Raw genomic sequence first — 20,123 nt, 5'->3', positions numbered from 1 at the left:
AGCTTCCCCAGCAGCAGCTGCAATGCTCTGACTCAGCCTCCCCACCTAAAGCCCGTCCTGACGGCATCACTGCCTAGTTACGTCCCTGCTACGACGCACGTCCTGGTTTCAGCACGGTTCCTCAGTGCTACACGCTCCGGAGTTTCATGCCCTCAGCAAAGGGCGGCTCCACTTTAGGCGGTGAGTGCCAGGCTGGCGTGGGCAGGTACTCTGCACACCGTGCCCTCCTCTCCCAGAAGCTACCGCTCAGCGGCCTTGTCAGCTGTCCTCGCTACACATCTTGTACGCCGCGCAGACTCATCCCGACAGGCCCCCATGCTTCTGCACGTCTTCTTACATTCCAGCCATGCAAACCCCGCTATTCGGAATACCAGGAAACTCTACACCTACCCTTTTTCCGAACAACTTCTTCTGATTCTGGCTTGCGGCTGACGGAAACAACCTTCATCACCAGGTGATTCCCCCCTTGCCGGATCAATGAGACCACCTGCTTGTGCCCCACCTTCACCACGTTCACACCATTCACCTAGGACACAAACAGAAACAGACCAGTATAAGAACCGCCTATGGCACAGAAAACAGGCAGAGAGCAATACCGCCTGACGACAAGACCCAAACCAGATGATTTTGCATCTCCGCAAATCTTTTCATGCTCCGTCATAGCACATTTTCATGGTTAAACTATCCCTGTGGGATCCCACCTATTCGTGACCTCAACCTTCTGAAGAAGCTGGGAGAGCTGCAACAGGCCAGTAGAAACCAGCACGTACCAGGGCTACTGCCAGGTAGCAAGAACTGAGCTTCCACCTTTCTACTGGGCTGTCAAGACAGATCACTAAAAATTGGGCATTTCCAAGTTCTGGCTGTGTATTTGGCAGTTGTATGGAAGGTTCCTGGATGTGCAAGTCCTGGGCTGCGTCCCAGGCCCCCAAGACACACTGGAAATGCACCTGCATCAGCGCAGAACAGGAGAGGGGGTACAGGCCTCTCATGGGGACCAGTTCAGCTGCCCTGACTTCAGCAGTAACAATCCATATTTCACAGGTGGAGAAACTTATCTGGGCAACCCAAAAATACAGCCCCTCTAGTTGCCGGCAAGCCGATCAAGTCTTTCCAGCAGTCCGCAGAAGACACGCTGGAAGCTCGCTCACGTCACTGCTTTTAGTGCTGGTATAATACATCGGCTTCTTAGGTAAAAAGCACTTGGTTGTGACACCACACTAGGTAGTAAGACTAAGACAGGAAAATAAGAAATAAATAAAAATGAAGTCTCACTACTCAGACATTTAACAAGCAGCGATGAACACAGGGTTCGCCGCGGTGCATTAACGGAATGGAGCCTCACGCCGGCAGCGGAGGTTTAGGTATGACGGCGATGAGAACGCCACGGTTTCGACTGTCCGCAGATGGAAAAACTGGCTTCAATTTTTGTGACTTAGTTACCCACATTGTAAAAAAAAAGACTGACCTGCACACTTTGGCATTCACTTTTTACATCTCTTGTACATTCCAGGGCTGCTGTTACTGGAGACATTAGCTAATTAAAGGTGGCAAATACGAAATATGATTATCTATGGGCAATACTACTAATGTGACTACTATGGGTAATATAAGTGTTTATGCTACGAGAACACATGCCTCCAGAAGTGAAGCACTCAAAAGTTAGGTAATGACAAGATTTAGGTCGTCCATGCAGCGTTAATTTTGTCACCCTAAGTTTAAAGACCAGAAGCATTCTGACCTCTCTTGCACACCACAGGCTTCTGAATTTCACTCAGTTATGCCTCTCGCCAGCCCCACAGAAACGTTTTCAAGTCTCTACTCCAAGATAGCAGGAGATGGAGAATTCAGCCTTTCCCCTAATGCTTATCCCAAATCTTCAGCAATTCCCACTGCTTGAAAAAAGTCTTCCTATTTTAAACTAGCAAGAAATCGATTTTCTATCACTAGTTCTTGTCATACCCTTCTTTACTGCACAGTCCCACCCTCCTCACTAACAGTATCATCCTCTGCATTATAGAGCACATACACTGTGATCGTACAAACAGGCTAAAACGCAGAGTGTCCAGGATGTTGGAAACTTTGATAGTCCAAGAATGCTTTTTTCCTGTTTGTTTCAAATACAGCTGGAGATGTTTTGTCTTACAGTAAATAAAATCTAAGGTGCTTTAATTAATATTAATTCAGCATAGATTGAACTGTTGTTTAAATAATTAAAAATATGTAGGTTATTATAACATTTGCAATTTGTAAGCAGTAGTGCTGTTTCTTGGGAAACAGCATAAAACTATAAAAATGAAAAAAGGCATTGAACTAAATTCTGAAATGGAACATCAACATTTTCTAAGATACAATGCTTTTAAAATTATTGTTTTACCTCAAATATGTCCCACATTCAGTTTTCATGAAAACATACACTTGCCTCTGATTTGAACATCTGATTGTGATGAAATTACCAGTGTACTCTAGTTACATCACTTCTTAATCTTCTTTTTGGATGAACCTGACTGAATGACTGAATTCTGGAGCACAGTTATCTTGTATTTTCTTCTGATCCCAAAACACTTCAGTGGTTATTCTTTGCAAGCTCTTTAATTTTTTAAAATACACTTAAACAGCAGACATCAGGGCTGCATGGAGTATTCCAGTACTGATCCCACTTCTTCGTCTAGCTTCTTTCATCTTAGGATCTTATTTGTACTTCTGCCACAGCACTCGGTGACTACTCACAGTATTCATAATCCTACAGTCATTTTCAGAGTCACCATTTTCCTGGTTTCTGCCTCACATCCTGTGGCTTTGCCTCGCAGTGTTTTTCCCTAGAAGCAGAACCACGTGTGGCTGTATCAATTCTGTTTTATGCACTTTGCCTTGCTAAGTGGTTCAGCTCACTCTGCAGATCTGCTCCGCTCCCTCGTTACCAAACACTTTAGACCTTAGGTCATCTGTAAATCTAATTAGCAGTGATTTCAGGTTAATTTCAGAACATTTATGAAAATACTAAATAGTTTCAGGTCTTGAACTAAATCCTAGACAGACCATCTAGAAAGAGCTAGCAAGTGATGCTTCCTCACTTAATTGACAATTACTTGTCAAGAGCTGTCATTTAGCAAATTTGTGAACCATTTAACATGTGCTCCACTGATTTTGTTAACCACTAATTTTGTAACGGGAATGTCACACAGCACTAAACAACAGCCTTACAAAAATCTGTTACATCTGAACAGTTACCTGTCACCTGAAAGAATGAAATTAATTTCGTTTTATGAGACTTTCTGGTCTACCCTTTAATTCTTTATCAGCTGACTACAGTACCAGCTTGTCCATTTTTTGCCAGCAACTGATACCAGCCTCACAGGTTTATAATTAACTGGATCATCCTTCTTGCCCCTTCTGAACATCAGCACTCTGCCCGTCTTTTGGCATTTCCCCAGTATTATAAAATTAAAAAAATGAAAAAAACATAAAAAAATTACCACCTGGAAGATACCGACAGCCTCAGTTACTAATGGACTGGAAAGTATTTCATCATCTGCATGTGATACACGCACATCACCCTGCTCCTTTCCAAATAAAGAACAGAAATACTGATAGAACACGCCTATGCTTTCTGTTTCATTTTTAATCATCCGAACATGTCCACCCAAATGGGCAGCAGCTTGGATTTTTCAGGTTACTAGAATACAGACAGGAGCAAGAATGAGAAGTTTTGATCCTGAGGGCTAAAAAGGTGAGACTTTCTCTCCCTTCTCCGTCCTGTTGCAGCACTTGTGGCAAAGGCCAGAGCGTGTGGTCTCGAGGGAGCCCTAGCTGCTGGCACTGCTTGGCAGAAGCGGTTTGGTTTGGACCTCAGCATTCATAGTCTATCAGTATTTTGGCAGGCTGTTGAAGTTTGTGCTGACAGCTCAAGTGACAGATGGAAAATGTTGATTTTCAATTGTTTATAACTTAGTAAGATCTGGGATGAAGAAAAGGTATTAATGTGGTTAGAGAGCTTTTTGCCCAGCATGTCTCAAATGCGACCATACATGAATAACTCCTAGAAAAAGCCGTAAGAAACCAAATCATAGACTGCATTAGGCAATTTTATTCTGCTGTTGGGCATTCCTTGACTGTCCAAAGCATGAAAAAGCAGCAGCAGAAGAGATCAACATTAGCTTTACTAAGCATGCTAAGGAACCAGCTGTGAAAGATGGGGAAAAATATGACCTTCGGTAGTAACTGCAGAGATTCTCAGTGCCAGGCTTACCTGGGGAAGCTGAAAAACTGACTTGACTGTGACTCTCTTGTGACAACACCCTTGGCCAGAAGAATGTCAGCCCAAAGCCACAACCAAACTGGCCAGAAATGTGCCAGAGCTGGGTTAGGTTACCAAATCTGCAAAGAAAATCTTGATCATTGGGGTCTGGAATGTGACAACAACTTGGCCTATGGGAAAAAATAACATGTCTGCTGCTGACCAAAACAGGGGGAACAGCACTCTAAAGGTCTTCCAGCTGACAGCCTCAAAGTATCTGTCACATTTTGCCAAGCCATATGTGGAAGATGGAATAAAAACAAGCAGGTGCTCAAAAATCAGGAAACTGCAACTCAGCCTGACCAGCAACAACCATGTCTTGCAAAAAGCAGGTGAGAAAGCAGTCAGGAGGCTAAAATAAAATAGGTCAGTAATGAATGATATAGGGCAAAGCTAACCACAGAGGAAACTGGTCAGACAGTTGCATGTACGGTGCAGGGACGTCTGGAAAGAAGAAAATATTCCTTAACAATATGAAGTCCTGATTCACACCTGGTCGTTGGTGATACCCAAGAAGATGAACTACCAGACTCTGCAACTGTGAAGTTTTTGGTTAAACACGCATCTGAGCAAAGTTCCTCTAATGGCTCATCTCAAAAATTTCAAAATACAAAGAGAAGAACATGTTGGAGAAATAGGTTAGCTCACAGTTGGACACAACTGCTTGGTGAGGATGCCCAGCTGTGAGAGATCATGATTATGGCCCGGAGGAAGGCAACGGATCAAGAATCAAACCATGCATAAAGCAGCTGCAAAGCATAAAAGAGCATACACAGGAATCTGAAGATACCATGTCAAAGTCTGTGGTTGATATAAACTCTTCTGAATAGCGAAATGAGGTATCAGTGCTGATGAAATCCTGGAGGACTCCTCAGACTGAGTTCATGGCAAATGAGCATCCATGTTTCTAGCGAAAAGTCATCCGAACAACGCTATGTGATGCTGAACATGCAACCGGCAGTTACAACTCCAGAAAGGTCTCGGAGTCAGTACTGACAGCTCTCAAAATCATGGGCCCAGTGTGCAGCAGCAGTCAGAAAAGCCAACAAAATATATCAGCAGTGAGGAGACGGAAAGCAAAGTGGACAATGTCGTTTGGGAGTATGTCGATCCTGTATGCACACACCTTCAGTGCTGTGTGCAGGTCTGCTCTCAGCATCTCAGGGAGGAAGCCACGGAGCTAGAGAAGGTCCAGAGAAGGACAGCTAACACGATCGTGGGCATGGAGCATCTGCCCTATGAGGAGAGACCGAGAAGGCTGGGAGTCTCCAGGGTGGAGAGGAGAAGGCTCAGGGAGAGACACAGCCAAGTACTGGGAGGAGGGGGCACTCGATGAACTGCTAGTGGCAGATCAAATTAAAACAGACAAAAGCAAGTACTTTATGCAGCAGGCCGTGAACTTCTGCAGCCTGCTCTCATGGGAGGCCGTGCAGGCGGACGGTACCGGCAGGTTCAAAAAGAGATTAGATGCACTCGTGGACAGCAGGTCCAGACACAGCTATTAAAAGGACTCAGCAGGGTCACTCCTGCTAGTGTCCCCAATATTATGACTCTGGATGCTGGAGGTTACAAGGAGAATGGACCACCCAAAGTGGCCAGGCACATGCGCACTCCTTAAATAGCATCTCCTAATACTGGTGTCAGAGACATGGAACTGGGCTAACGGACCATCGGTCTGACCCAGTTGGGCACCTCGTACATTGTCTGATCCCTCCCAGCAGTTGATAAGGATATGAGCTTTTAGCAGTCTGTCATAGGAGACAATGTCCCCATTCCCCTGATCGTCTCAGTAGCTTTTCTCTGCTCCTGTTCCTGCCTGAATTCATCTTCCTTGGACACAGGTGTCCAGGGTGGGATGTTCCTCCAGATGAACTCTTAGTGCCGAGTGTAACAGTACTAATCCTTCTTTGTGACCAACCAGTGAACACCTACGACGGAAGAAGGCTCAGAAGGGGCAGGCAAAGAAAGCCGAACTTATCTCAATGCAAAGGGAACTGGAGGTGGCCTTTGCTCTAGATAAAAGACTGTATGGGCTGAATGGGTGAGCTGGCTCTATCAGCTGAGTAAATCGACTGACTGCATCAGCTGAGTGGATCAACCAGCTGCGTAACTGTGCATCCCCGCGTTAACGGAAAGAGTGCAAATGTCCTCCTGAGTCAGCCAGACCAGCACGGGTGGGGCAGAGTGTGTGTGTCCATCAGCCCAATGTATAAAAAATGAGGAGCAACATAAAGAACTTCATAGACAGCAACGGGCTTGAGCTGATTTACACCGATGTATTCCTGTCTAGAGACTGGGGATATCCAGCATCATGACGGTGAACATGTTACAGAGACTGATAATGAGAATCACATTTGTACCGTGATTCAGCTGTCTACTGCAACTGCTGTATACGGCAACTGCTATATTCCGCTAAGCATAATTTATACTTGCATTGCGATTTAAGTATGTTACTGTATCACTCTGCCAAATCAAAATCCTGTGCAACATCAAATAACGTCAAATAAGCAGATTTTGCATTAAACATTAAACCCTCCACGTGTGGAATATCTAAGAGAAGCTGGTCAGAGAGAACTGCACTCTGACACCCCTCTCTCTGCAAGAAGAACTGCACAGATCAGTTGGCAGATTTCACGGTTATTTGCAGACGACCTCAGTGTTGCTGTGCTCCAGATTCCTTCCCTGCCTGAAATTCTGAAGATCTGGAGTTCAAATTATTTTTCTCCAGATGGAATTCACCATATATTTTAAAAGAGAATATTCTTATTTGTCCATGTTTCCTGTCTTTCCCCATTTAGTTACTTCTCTGTTCTTTTATATATTAATTTTGCCGATGTCCTGAATGCTTATAACTCAGATAAGGTGCAGAACTGCTAAATTGGGTTCTGCCGACCATGGTCTTCCACTCCAGCTCTCCCCTTGTGCCCCCGGCACTGCTGCAGGCTGCCCAAGAGCAACTCCTAACAGTGATCTCTTTTGCTTTCTTTTAATCTAGATGCATGGAAGCCTCTTCCCTCTTTCAGCAGATTATCTCCGCTGATGAGGATAACGGGCTGGCTAAGTCTGCACACTTAGGTGTAACTATTTGTCAGCAGGAGGAGAGACGGGTACCTTTACCACTACGACAAAGAAGGAATAAAACTAAGGAAAAATAAAAAGGCCACATCTCCAGAAGTACTCTGGGACTTTTGCGGACTATAACAAAACCTGTACCCACCTTCCTTGAAAGCTATTGCCTGCTCTTGTGGTGGTCTCAGTCCCCACAATTGCTTGAGATATGAATCTGGGTTCAGCACAACTAGCTACGCTAAAACGTTTGAGCAATCTTCTGCTCCAAGGAAATGTCACCTGTGTGGAGATCAATGTTACATTCAGCAATCTCCAGCATGGTGCAAATACTGCTGAGACAAACTAAATGTTCCTAGTTAAGGTTAGACTGTGGGAAAAAGATATAAATAGCAGCTTTCTCTATGCCCTTGCAATTGGTTAACGGTTACCGATATCCACAGTTATGATAATGTAACGTGATTGTTAAAGGATGACAAAGGCGATATCCTTGCAGCTTCAGCAAGCATGCTGCAGTCCCATCCCGGGCACTTCATCACCCAAACGACATTAACCAATGAGCAATTTAGCGAAACGCACAGCATTATCAGAAAATTGGGAAGACTGAGTTCTGAAGAAAGACAGAAAGAACCAAATTTATGTGGTATCTGTCTGCACCTTCACAAAGCGGTACGTAAAGAGAAGCCTGACCTGACCGCGAATACCAACAATCAGCTGAACAGTGCAAATTCCAAGGAGTAGGAAGAATGACCTAAAGGAGTGCGAGCTCTGAGGCCAGAAGTAAGTTTGTTCTGTCCCAGAGCTCAGTTACAGCCGTCTGCCAGGAGCACAGTGAGCTCACACACCAGGACACACCAAGACCAGCAGACAAACCCAGGGTGTCGGGGGGGGGGGGGGGAAATCTTCACCCACAGGAACAAACTCATATATCACTCCAGAGAACAGAGCTCTCTGAACTTCCGATTGCCAATTTCAGCCCTTCGGCATTTCAAAGAATTCAAATCTGAGAAAGGTTCCAAGATTCTTTAGAGTGTGATTTATGTCACAAGCTGCTCCTGCTCCTTGTGTCATCTCGACCTTCTTTCCTACCCCTCCCAGCAATTTCATTCTCTGGACAGAGCATGTAGTGGTGCAGAAATGCTTTGAAATGGGATTTCACTAAAATTCATGACTGCAGTATCCAGGGGAACTTCTGTAAACACATTGAGATCTACTGTGATCGGTCTCCCTTCAAACCAGGCAATGGAATTACACATCTGCACACCAGAGTTATTGCCCCTCATCACCCTCCGTTCAACACACTGAACAAGATGAATTCCTAAAGTCTCACAAGCCTTCCTTCATCTCCTGAGTCATTTTGAGGGCCTTTTTTGAATGCTACTCCGTAACTCCAGATTCATCCTGCGGTGTGAATACCTGACTTGCACAAAGTAATTTTTTAGTAGTTTCCCAACGCTGCAGCTAGATATGCAAGTTCACGTCCCTCTTGAAGTTTATACAAACTACATATACAGACAAAATATCTCTATCATATCCTACACAAGCAGATAATTTTAACACAGCTTTCTTGGAGATACCCACGTCCTTTGCTGAGTTAATTTCTCCAAGGTAATCCTATATCCTGTAACCTGTATTTCTGCTTGCAGATATGTTACCTCGCACGGTCACTGCAACTCCGCTGGAATGTGGCTGTTTAAGCAGGAAAGCCAGATCACTGTAACAGTAACTTATCTTTATTGTTAGCTATTCCACCAGTGTTTGTGATGTTTGCAATCCTTATAAACACAGTTTTTTTGTCATTGTTTTGAACACTGATAGAAGTGTTCAGCTGCTGCGATCAAAAAATTTCAGGAAACCTTTTTGGGAAGGGACCCACAGACTGGTGCTTTCTCCTTCGCAGAGGTGTTCTGAAATTTGTCACTGAATGACTTTCTAATGTATCTAAGACACACTCTCCCTGTTTATTCCATTTAATTTAAGTTTATTCATACATATCATAGGGTTATTAAGGAGAAATCAAAACATGCTATACAAGCACAGTCCTCATTTTAACCAGGCCTATAAAGCTGTCAAGAAATACAACAGGGTTACTTCCATCTTCCATGGAACCACACTGTATGATAGTCACTGTATTTTCATTGTCTAATTCTTTGTTGATTGAGTTCCAAATTAAATTCTTCAGTGTTTTAGACAGCATTAATGTTAATCTAAACAAACTATACTTCCCTGAATCACCTGGAATAGCAACAGTGCTCTACCAATGCTTTGGAAATTCACAGATTATCAAGATTTTTTAAGTATTAACATCAGTGGTTCAGGCAACTCCTCAGCTAGGTTCTTTTAGACACTTGGGTATATGTTATTCGAGTCTGTTAATTTGAGTATGTTTATTTTTAGCAAATACTATCTCACTTTCTCCTTGGTTACAGCTGGGAAACTTTCTGTTCCAAGCACATCATATGGGATGGATACATCCTCCTGATTTGTTTCAAATCAGAACAGAACATTTCTGCCTTACTTTTTTTTACACCAGAATATGCAATTTTATCATTTACATGTAGAAATGGATCTCTACCAGATTTTTTTTTTTGCTTCTAATGCTCTAAAATTTCTTATTATCTTTACATATTGGCCTTTGATATTTTCTTTGGCTTCCCTTATCAACCTCCTACACATTTTAGCTCAAATTAACTGCATTTCCTTCTCCTTTACTCACTAACCTTTCCAATGAGCAGGGGTATACATGTGTCAGTGAGTAATATTTAGCTGCTTCTTCATTATCTCACTAAAGTGGGTGATGTCTTGCCCAGCATTTTTTCCCTGACTTTTGGGCTGCATTTAGCACTATGTCCTCAAATAACACTTAGATTTTGTTAATTATGTAACATTTATATTCCCAAACAGCAAAAACTCTGAGGTTCATAAAAATGAACCTTTCAGTCTCAGGAGATACTTACGGGTTGATGACATACTCTGCACATGCTAAGCGTAGCCAAATACTGACTATCAGAGTTGGAACTACACCTGTAAATTTTCAATTGAGCCATCCAATTTTCTTAATCTGTCAAATGAAATCAATATTAAATTACATTATGTGACAGCAATGATATTTAACTAGTGGCAAAAGAGATAACAAGAAAACGTTCTCCTGTTGAACTAACCTCTTACACAACAGGTTTTCCCCATAGAATACTAACAAAGAATCCTTTCCTACAGGCCTAAAAACACCCCTGTGATATCCTGGGTCAATTATTAATTTCATTCTTCTTTTCTTCTAATGATGCTTTTGTATCACTATATAATATATATTTAAATGATGAAAACATTTAGATATAAATGTATATCCATATTTGTATTTGATATCCATAAGTTCTGCGTGTATACATGCACATGCGCAATGCATGTATAAAATGAAAGTGTACTTAAGAAGGTGGTTTTCCACATCACTAGTTATACAATCTTCAAGGAAAAAATTCAAGTATCTAAAAACAGTCAGGCTCAGAGGAAGATACAAGGCTAGATACTACAGACAGCATTCTTGAATTCTGGTCATATAAGAGAAGATTTTCAAATCCTACATCCCAATAGCTCATATCTTTAAAATGACACCCTCCAGATAAGAAACGCTAACTACTAGTCCTATAACTGTTGCACTTTCACAGATAGATGCGATTCCACTGATTCTGGCTAGCCGGATGAACATAAATTGCATAATAAAGTAATTGTTTGCATGGATTTCATTCTGACACTGGGCATAGAGAGGCAGTCATCTGGGTACTCTGTGCGGTAACCAGCAGATTCAAATTCCTCTTCATCCAAAGCAATCTCAAAAAAACCCCAAAAAACATTGCTGAGCTCTGCATGACCATCTGAATCTTTGCAGTTTGAAACCTTCCTTCAAGAAACACAGCATCTTTGTGCAGAACTGCAATTCCTATTGAATTTCACCCAGCTACATGATATTTTAACAATCAATCACATTCATTCCCTCTGCCTTTTAAAGATTATCTGCTATTAACTAGAGGTTCTTCAAGATGCATTGTCCACAAGCACTTTCACACTCTGGGTGGGTGTACTGCCAAAGACTCAAGCCCAGATACTTTTTGCCTCAGTAGCATCTGTAGGATTTACTGACCTAGGCTGTCTAAATATAGTATAAAAGAGTAAAGCACATCCCACTCCTATAGGTCATCTCAATCTTTTAATTCCAAGTGAAAGAGCCTAGAAGGCATGTTGTGGCTGCACACTGGATACCACACTCTGAAAAACATGCAGTTCTAGTCAATAACCTTCCTTCTCCTTCAGTCCTATGTTCATCTTTACTAATGGTTAATGCCATGCAGTAACACCAAAGTGAAGAGGTCACAGGAGAAGACTGAGTTCCTGGACAAAGAGGTTACAGCACTGCTTTCCCCAATCCTGCATCTCACCTGAAGGTTCCACCACTGGCAGTGATGTTAAGTGCAGTATGCACTGAACTCCAAAATGGAGACCCTTCTCAAAGACAACCTGGAGGTCACAAGAGCCCTACTGAAATATGCCTGAGAGTCGCTAGCATTTCCACCTTAGCTACCACACAAAGCCTTGCCCTATGCTGCTATCCAGTAAGACAGTCTCTGCACCGAGATACTGCCTTCTCAGACCTCTCTGTTGTAGGATTTGAGATACGAAGGGGTCTTCCCAAAAGATTTTGTCACATAAATAAAGAAAAATGCATTTAAGAAACAGTGAGAACTCTACTTTAACTGGTCTCTGGAAAGAAAACAGCCAGATACAATTCAGAAGCTAACTTGGGTAAAAGCTTTCAGTATTTCTGCAGAGTCATCTTGTCCTGCAAAAACTGGGGAACCTTATTCAGGGCTTTTGCTCCTTACCCTACCAGAGGTTATTCTCATGGGGAAGACTGTCAGCCATGAGAGACACATAGGACAGAGGCACCATGTGCAAGTCACAACTATTGTCCCGGAAAGTTTGCTGCCTGCCCAAAGCCTGGATTGGTGGTGGTTTGGGAAGATTATGGGGCTCATCTGCCCTTCTGATTTCTATCCCTTGCTGCTCATCCAGGTGGGTACCAGTGATACAGCCAGAAAAACCACAAGCTGCTCAAAGGTGACTACAGGGATTTGGTGTCAAAGGTGGTAGAGACTTAGCAAGAAAGAGTGGTGTTCTCAATTCCTTTGGCTGAAGAAAAGGCCTAGTGAGGAGCACACACTTCTGGTAGGTTGATGTCTGGCTGTGCAGATGCTGCTGCCAGCTATGATTCACCTTCCTTGATCCTGGCATCTCATGGGAGGATGATGAAGGACTACCTGGAAGAGATGGACCCCATGCAGCCAGGAGCGGGAAGAACACCTTTGCAGCTCTGCTTGCTGACATGGAGAGAAGGACTTAAAACTGGGTTCACCAAAGAATGGGGACCTAAGCCCAGAGATAATAGAGGAAGAGCTACAAATAGAGAAGATATGCCAGTAAAAGGGCGATAAGAGGGACATCCATATTCCTGCTCAGAGGATGCAGTATTCAGAGCCCCTCCTCAGGTGCACCAAACTTGGGCAACAGACACAAAGAACTGCAAGTCCTGCAGTGGTTGCAGGGCTATGATGTGGTCAGACTAGTGTAATCTGGAGTAGAGCTGGCTAAGGGCTCATCTAAAAGCAGCCTACAGCTGTTTGAAGGGCACGTACAAAGATGGCTGAGCCAACCTCTCCTTGAAAGTAGCAGATAGTGTAACGAAGGCTGGAATTGTGTATTCCTGTATTCCTCACGTCGGACTTTAGGAAAACTTTTTTCCCAGGAGGGTGGTACAGCCCGAGAACAGATCACCCAGAAAGGCTGTGACAACGCCTTTGCCGGAGGTTTCTAAGGATTGGCAAGGCAAAGCCACAGCCAAACTAATGTAGTCCCCTCTAAGCACGATCTCCAGAGGCAACAGCTAGGTGGGCTGAGAATTCACTGGGCTGCTGGGTGAGAAGGTAGTGACCACTGGTCCAAGCAACGCTGCTGTGATTGTATGGAGAAGAGAATATACAGCTGTGCGTTCAAAACCTAGTTTAGGAGGAAGATCAGCACAAAATTACGGTTTTATTGTGAAATAAAGTAATTTGCTGATGAAAAAAAACCTCAAAAATCCCCTGAGAGGTCTGGCAGGGAATGATGGGGGAATATTCTCTCCACTTTCCCACTGGGAGCTATTTGGTGACTGTACTAAGACACATGCTCAAGGAACTAACAGAAATTCCCTCCACTTCAGGATGTCAAAAAGACTAACACGTAACGGGGGCACAAGTTTCTACAATGGATAAGGATTTCATCATATCTCAGGCTGGAGCCACAAAGATCCATCTGGTAAATGTCCTTCTATTATTAAAAAGAATATTTCTCACTGGAAATGAACAGTCTTCAGAGCCATCTGACATCCAGGCCACGGAGTGAAAAGCTGTCCAGTTTCCAGAGATAGCTAAGAAAAATGTCTGGGAGATTGGAGACCCTGTGGAAGTGCACTCAGCAGCCAAAGGGAGCTAATTGCAGTGCTAGGGGAAGTACCAAAAAAAAGGGGGGGGGGCATATCTCTGGCAGAGACTGGCCAAGTCCTGGCACTATTTAAGAGACAGTACAGTTGATGGAGGCATCTATCGCAGCACAGTCACGGTGTGGCTTTCAGGGCTACGCACAGAAGGAAGACAGGCCTGAATGCATAGCACAGGGTGGCTGGGGTAGGGTATAACATCCTTGCTTACTGCCATATGGCACAACACACCTAGACATGCGGGTCTCTGCAGTGATGACCTTGAGGAAAGGCTTCTGCTACTAAAGTTCTTGGCCCATCATGAGCTGGAGATGACTTCTCTGAGACAGATGGACTGCGCTGACAAAGCAAGCACCCTGGAGACCAAGGAAATGAACCGTCCCTCTTCTTGAGGCAATGAAGTTATCATGCTCAAAATCACCCTCCAAAGACTGAAACTCCAAATAAAAGCGTTATGTCCTGGATGGCTTTCCTTTTTCCACTCCTTGAGGACTGCAGATAAGACAAACTCATAGCAATCCCAGTGTTATTTCTGAGTCTCCAGAGAAGCCAGCACTTCAAAGCATATGGACACCACAAAATTATCTGCCTTCACATGGGAGAGGCACTGCCAACTCCTTGTCAAAGCTTTGCTGCCCATGAACCTGAGAAGGACCAGGGGCGACTGCACACACAGCTATACCCATGATATAGAGGACATTCAGATGCTAGCAGTCCCTCTGAGAGAGAACCCCAACCCCACCAGTGCAAAGAACAAAAACTAAATGCTCCAAGCAGTTGCTCTATGCTTAGTATTTCTCACCTGCAGTGCTACAGAATAATGTGCTTTTTGCCAAGAGATTGCAGTGTTGGGATTCACTGGCAACGCGCTGCCTACAAAATGGGCGCCTATCTTGGAAAAAGTTGCCCTGGGATCTCTATCCAATAAGTGCAGAGTTGGTCAGTGAAGCCACCGGATCTTGAGTACAATTTGTCACGTCCTAAAGTAGACCCTAGGTTAGGTCATATAAACTACTCTCTGAATTCCACCACCAGATTTATTTGGTCTCCACGGATGCACTGGCAGCCTAGACAATGCGCTCCAATGTAGGCACCCAGCGAACTGAAGCCTCAAGTGAGGTGAGATGAATCGCAGCAGGTATCTCTACCAAAGGCAGTGCCTTGAGATCATTTCTCTCTGTGATGGCACAGCAGCACCATGGGATGCAGGACCACAGACGCATTTAGGAAATTATAGAGTGCCCCATGGAAAACTGGCACCTGGATGTTGAAAAGTGAACAAGAACATTGATGAGCCAGCGTGAGCCAAACTAACCAGAAAAGTTAACCACGTGCTTTCATGTTACAGCTGCTTCCAACCACTCTACTTGGAGCACATGTGATGGAAGCACAGCTGAAAGAGACCCTAAGTAAACACTGAGGTTACTTACCTAGGTATTTATATACCTAGACAGGTTGTGGGAGAGCTGGTGAGAGGTAGCATGTCTTAGCACTGGAAGAACAAGGGCAGAGCTCAACGCCTCTGACTGGTCTGTCCTAGGAAAGCAGAAGCCTTGACACTTTTCTTTCCCTTTGCATTCCTGGAACACCTCACATTAACCTACACGAAAGGCAGGACTACCCATGACTAATCTCAGTCATGCTCACCACAGATGGTGAAGGTCACTAAGAAGACAGGGCAGCCTTGTTATTTGTGGTGAACTGATGATCTTACTTGAAAAGACCTGATGATAAAAATAACTTTGTTTTAGCCTAAGGATCTGCAGAACAGGATCTTTGATTCTTGGCTCAGCAGATAACAAAGGTGTGGAGCAGGTGCTGCTGGAGTTTCATCTGGACTGCTTTTCCTAAAACCTGGGCAGATGAACATTTTGGAGGTACCTGGGCCTTTGCCAGGTAAATGAACCAAGCAGTGAGTACGTCCATCTGAAAGCACAACCAGAGGCACTGTTTTGAGCTCAACAGAGATGCCATGGCGGGATCAGGGAAAGGAAAGACAGGGATTATGAAGTAAATGGAAAACTAAAGCCAAGAGTGAGAAAAGGTTCATGGGGAAAATGCTGACAAACGGTAAGAGAAATGAAACTCTGACTCAGCTGGATGGCTTGGCAGCCTTGGGGGGCCGGCAATGCCCTGCCCACTTTCTGCTTTCAGACAGCTCGAAGTGCAGCAGTGAGGCAGGAAGCCTCCGGCCAGACTCATAACGTGGACAGGCCCTCGAAGGAAAGCAAAGCCTGATGCATCTCCCTGTTCTACTTTCGTGTGATACACGAAATGACCTGTGCATCCAATCTGTCTTGCAAGCTTTATTCTTCTCAAGGCAGAATTTTCTCCCTTTGAGCATGTCACTAAATAGGCCGATTGCATGCCAGGTACTTTATAGTTCCCCTGGCAGCTTACAAAAATCTTAAGTAATGATAAAATTAGTGGGTGAAATCTTAAGTAATGGTAAAACTGGGATCAGAATCCCACCCAAAACACACTGCAGAAAGCAGGGGCTGAGTCAACACAAGAAGGAAGAGATTTAGCACTTGTGATCATTCCACAAGTTTTTGTCGGGATTTAAAAAAAATCTGCTCACTCCAATATGAAGAGAAGGCTTAGGTTTTTAGACCTCTTGGGAGACAGGATTTGAAGCACGACAAAGGAGAGGGGAAAAAGGAACAAGCCTAGAAAGCCAGGAAAAAAAAAAGAGAGAGTGTCCCTCTGTGGAAGGAGAGTAAGAGTCATATATTCCAGTCTATTAAGGTATTTTACAGCTGCAAATACTTCCTGCATCTCCCTGCAGGAGACTCTGCTGGTTTAAGGGTCTTGGCATAAGCTGTTAAGGGCAAAATTTTAAATACACTCCTGATGCTTGAATTTCTGTTGACAACTGACCTTGTAGGACTGAGGTTATTTCTTTCCACAGCTCCAGGTCCCCTCTACCAGAGCTCAGAGGTAGAACAGAATCAGAGATGAAGATTCGTAAGAGAGCCATGCAGCCTCGCACAGCAGACTCTTCTGTTAAAATTGTGGGATCAGCAGGAGCTAAAATCCAATGGAGATGAAAAAGCAGGCGAAGGACATGACTACGTAAAGGCTACAGACATGATGCTGGGTAGTTACTGTTATATTATGTGACTAAAAGCTAATTACCATAATCGCAAAGAAGCAGAGGAACAATGACAGGTAGAGGAACCCCCATAACCTAATCAGTGTCCACGGAGCACCCTGACTCCGCAGGAGGACCGTCAGCCCATGGTCTGTGTGTGACACTCATCGGACAAGCCAACGGGAGAGGCTCTCTCCAGATCGCCTTGCAGACTGAGGGAACTACTGTCTATGGGGGTACAGGACTCGTAACGGGATGCCAGGAAGAACATTCTGGGATTGTGCGAGACTTAGGAGCTGTTTAGAGGAAGGACAAAAAGCAGGGGAAGGAAGGGATCAAAGTGGGTCAGGGAAGAAAAGCATGGAAAAGTAGAGGGATAAGGGGATAGTAGGGGCCAGTTGAGTGTACACAGATTGCTGATCAGTATGTGCACCTGGCCATGCCCTGCACCTGATCCACAGTCTGTCCTGTCTTATTATTACACACTGTTTCTAACCATTTTCCTGGGTGAGGATATTCTCTGAGCGTGTGTGTAGGAGAAGGCCTAAGTGCCAGCAACTGGGGAATGGGTCCTGGGTGGTAGGGGCCCGTAAGTCCGGGGTGCCAGCAACTGCGGTGCCAACAATTTGCTAGCAATTTCAAGCCAGACTAGCCAGCAAATAGAATGAGAGGCTTGCAGCCTGGTATCAAAGAGGCCATAGGTCTAGGCCAGATACTGGAGAGACCAGGGGGTCTCCGAGTCAGCTATTGGTAAGGCCGTATGTCTGGATCAGCGAACAGGAAGACGGGTTTGTACGTACGTGTGCCTGTGCATGAGGCATCTGGGGAGACCAGGAGATCTGGGACCTGCTGCTGTGCAGGCTAAGTATCTAAGGCCAGTTACCGGGGAGATCCAACGTGTGGGTCTGTGGGCAACTGGAGCAGGGCTGTAGGTCTCAGGGGTTCATATGCCCAGATGGCAGCGACTGGGGAAACCAGGGGCCCTGCAGGCCAAGCTACCGGAGACTGGATGTCTCAGGCCAGCTACTAGCAGGATCCATATTGTATATATGTGTATATATGTATATATTCTCCACTAATGGGCTTTCATTCTGATCAGCCGGAGAGGGAAACAGGATCAGGCCATTCGTGCTGTTTTTGTTTGCATGAGCGCTGCGTGTTTTCCATCGGTGCTGAACTGTGCGGCTGGCTGTGTATATATGTATATATGTACACACATTATGTGTATGTGTGCTTGCGTTCCTACTGGGGATACATGCTCAATCTTGCTATTGACTGGACATGGGACCTTGGGCCTGCAGCAGGCCCACGTCTATTGGGCAACTGGATTCAGAAGCTCCAGACAACTACTATGGAGCTGTCGCTTTCTGCTTCAAGATTATCTTTGTCTATTCCTTGTGGAAGGGTCTGGTGAAATTTTCCACCTTCACAAAATTAGGCAGAGGTGTTCTTAAACATGGACAAAGACTAGTCTTGCTAAAGAAAGCATCAGGTGAAGACACCAGTGCTCTCCAAACGAGTATACTGAGCTCCATGCAGCCATCCCACGGATCTCACTCATAAGACTAGTATCAATGCACCCCAACCTGCTGACCAAACAGGCTTATGCCCTTGAAGGCTTAAGCCCTTCAAGACTGTCACTTTGGTACAGTCTAGTCGACGCCTTCCATTCACATGGAAGGTGCTGATGAGAAATAAAGGCTAAAAGGACTGCAGAAGCAGCGTGGCACATCAGGTTTGACCAAGGGGCTAGGACATTACAGTTTAAACATACTACAGGTAAGCCAGGTTTTGTATTACAGTTGCTATGAGGTGGTTGCTATTAATCCATCCAACCGCCTCAGTACTAAACGCTGAATTTGCTGGAACTTTTGCTCACGCTTTAAGCAGCAGCTTCCCCTCCGCAGGCCTCCGTCGGTAGGATGGTATTTGCTACCTCGTCCAATTCACCACCAGCTGGACCCCCAGGCATACTTTGAGAGGGCAGCTCTGCTGTCTGTTCAGTTGGAGCTCTTCATGCCAACAACCCAAAGAAATACATTTCCAGTTTCCCCAAAGGGGAACATGCAAACATGCCTCATGGGGGAAAGAGAACTGCCTTATCAGCCACCAGAATTCTTCAAGCCTTTACCTTCAAACATCCATGCTCAGTCACCCTTCTCTCAGCTTCAGAGGCTTATTTAATTCCTGAATTAGTGTGAAGAAGACTATAATAGTTCAGGGCTTGCTTGGAGCTGTAAGCAGTGTCCCTGTCACCTGCTTCTCATATGAGAGAGCTGTTTTGTGCTTATTGGGGTAACTGTTTCCCATCACCGGGCAATCCCAGCTCTCACGTCAGGGAACACTTTGCAGCCCTTAAATGCATCTCAGGTCTTTCCACATGCACTTCTTCATCTGAATGTGCTAATTCTAACATGAAAGTATCTTACATGTGTCTGTTTATCTAGAACTAATCTCCAAAACTAAGAAAGGCTTAAAGCTGAAAGAGTAAGGATTAATTCCAGCAAGAGATGGGCTCAGATTATGAGTTACAAGGCTGGAAATGAAGTCACAGATTTAAAATGCCCATGTAATTTTGATCTAAATTTAACTGCTAAGCACACCTCTAAGCTATAAACTTGGACAGAAGGATGAAGATGTGTCCCAGAGACCTATACAAGGCTTCAAGCAACATCTCCTTTTCTGAATGTTGCCCCCAGGATGTGGCTTTACACTACAGCAAAACCGATGTGCTCATTCTAAACCCAGTTCAAGCTTCCCTCCCAAATGAAACCACACATTCTCATTGCTCCTCTTGCAATGGATCTAACGATCACGTAGCCACAGTGGAAGTCAGTTCAGCTAGCTGATCCAATAGAAAACTAATCCTGCTGAGGGCAGGTTACCAACTACCTACACTCCTTCTGCAGCTGAACATTCAAATTGGGAGGGAGGGGAGGGGGACTGCGAACCTCAGCCAGGGCAAGGCTGCTGGATTGCAGCACTAAGTTGCTCATTGCACCCCATGTGGCTTTATACATGTTTAAAATTCTTTCTTGCTTTACAACATTTCTTATACTACACATCAGAAAAAGTATCAGCTCTATAATGATTTTGTCAGGTTTAGGATAATTGGTATTTTACTGTCTTTCATTAGAGGC

General features: G+C 44.5%; 1 protein-coding gene across 2 annotated transcripts in view; it reads right to left on the bottom strand.

Moving 5' to 3' along the window:
* SHANK3 (SH3 and multiple ankyrin repeat domains 3) overlaps window positions 1-20,123 on the bottom strand; it is a 368,629-nt gene that overhangs the window by 58,750 nt on the left and 289,756 nt on the right. For both annotated transcript variants that reach the window (XM_064498806.1, XM_064498868.1), the window contains exon 16: window positions 391-526. In XM_064498806.1, the coding sequence (XP_064354876.1) occupies window positions 391-526 (136 nt within the window). The remainder of the gene's footprint in view (window positions 1-390; window positions 527-20,123) is intronic.

This window comes from Dromaius novaehollandiae, chromosome 1 (assembly GCF_036370855.1).
Source record: "Dromaius novaehollandiae isolate bDroNov1 chromosome 1, bDroNov1.hap1, whole genome shotgun sequence".
NCBI lineage: Eukaryota > Metazoa > Chordata > Aves > Casuariiformes > Dromaiidae > Dromaius > Dromaius novaehollandiae.
This window is presented reverse-complemented; position numbering and strand designations above follow the sequence as displayed.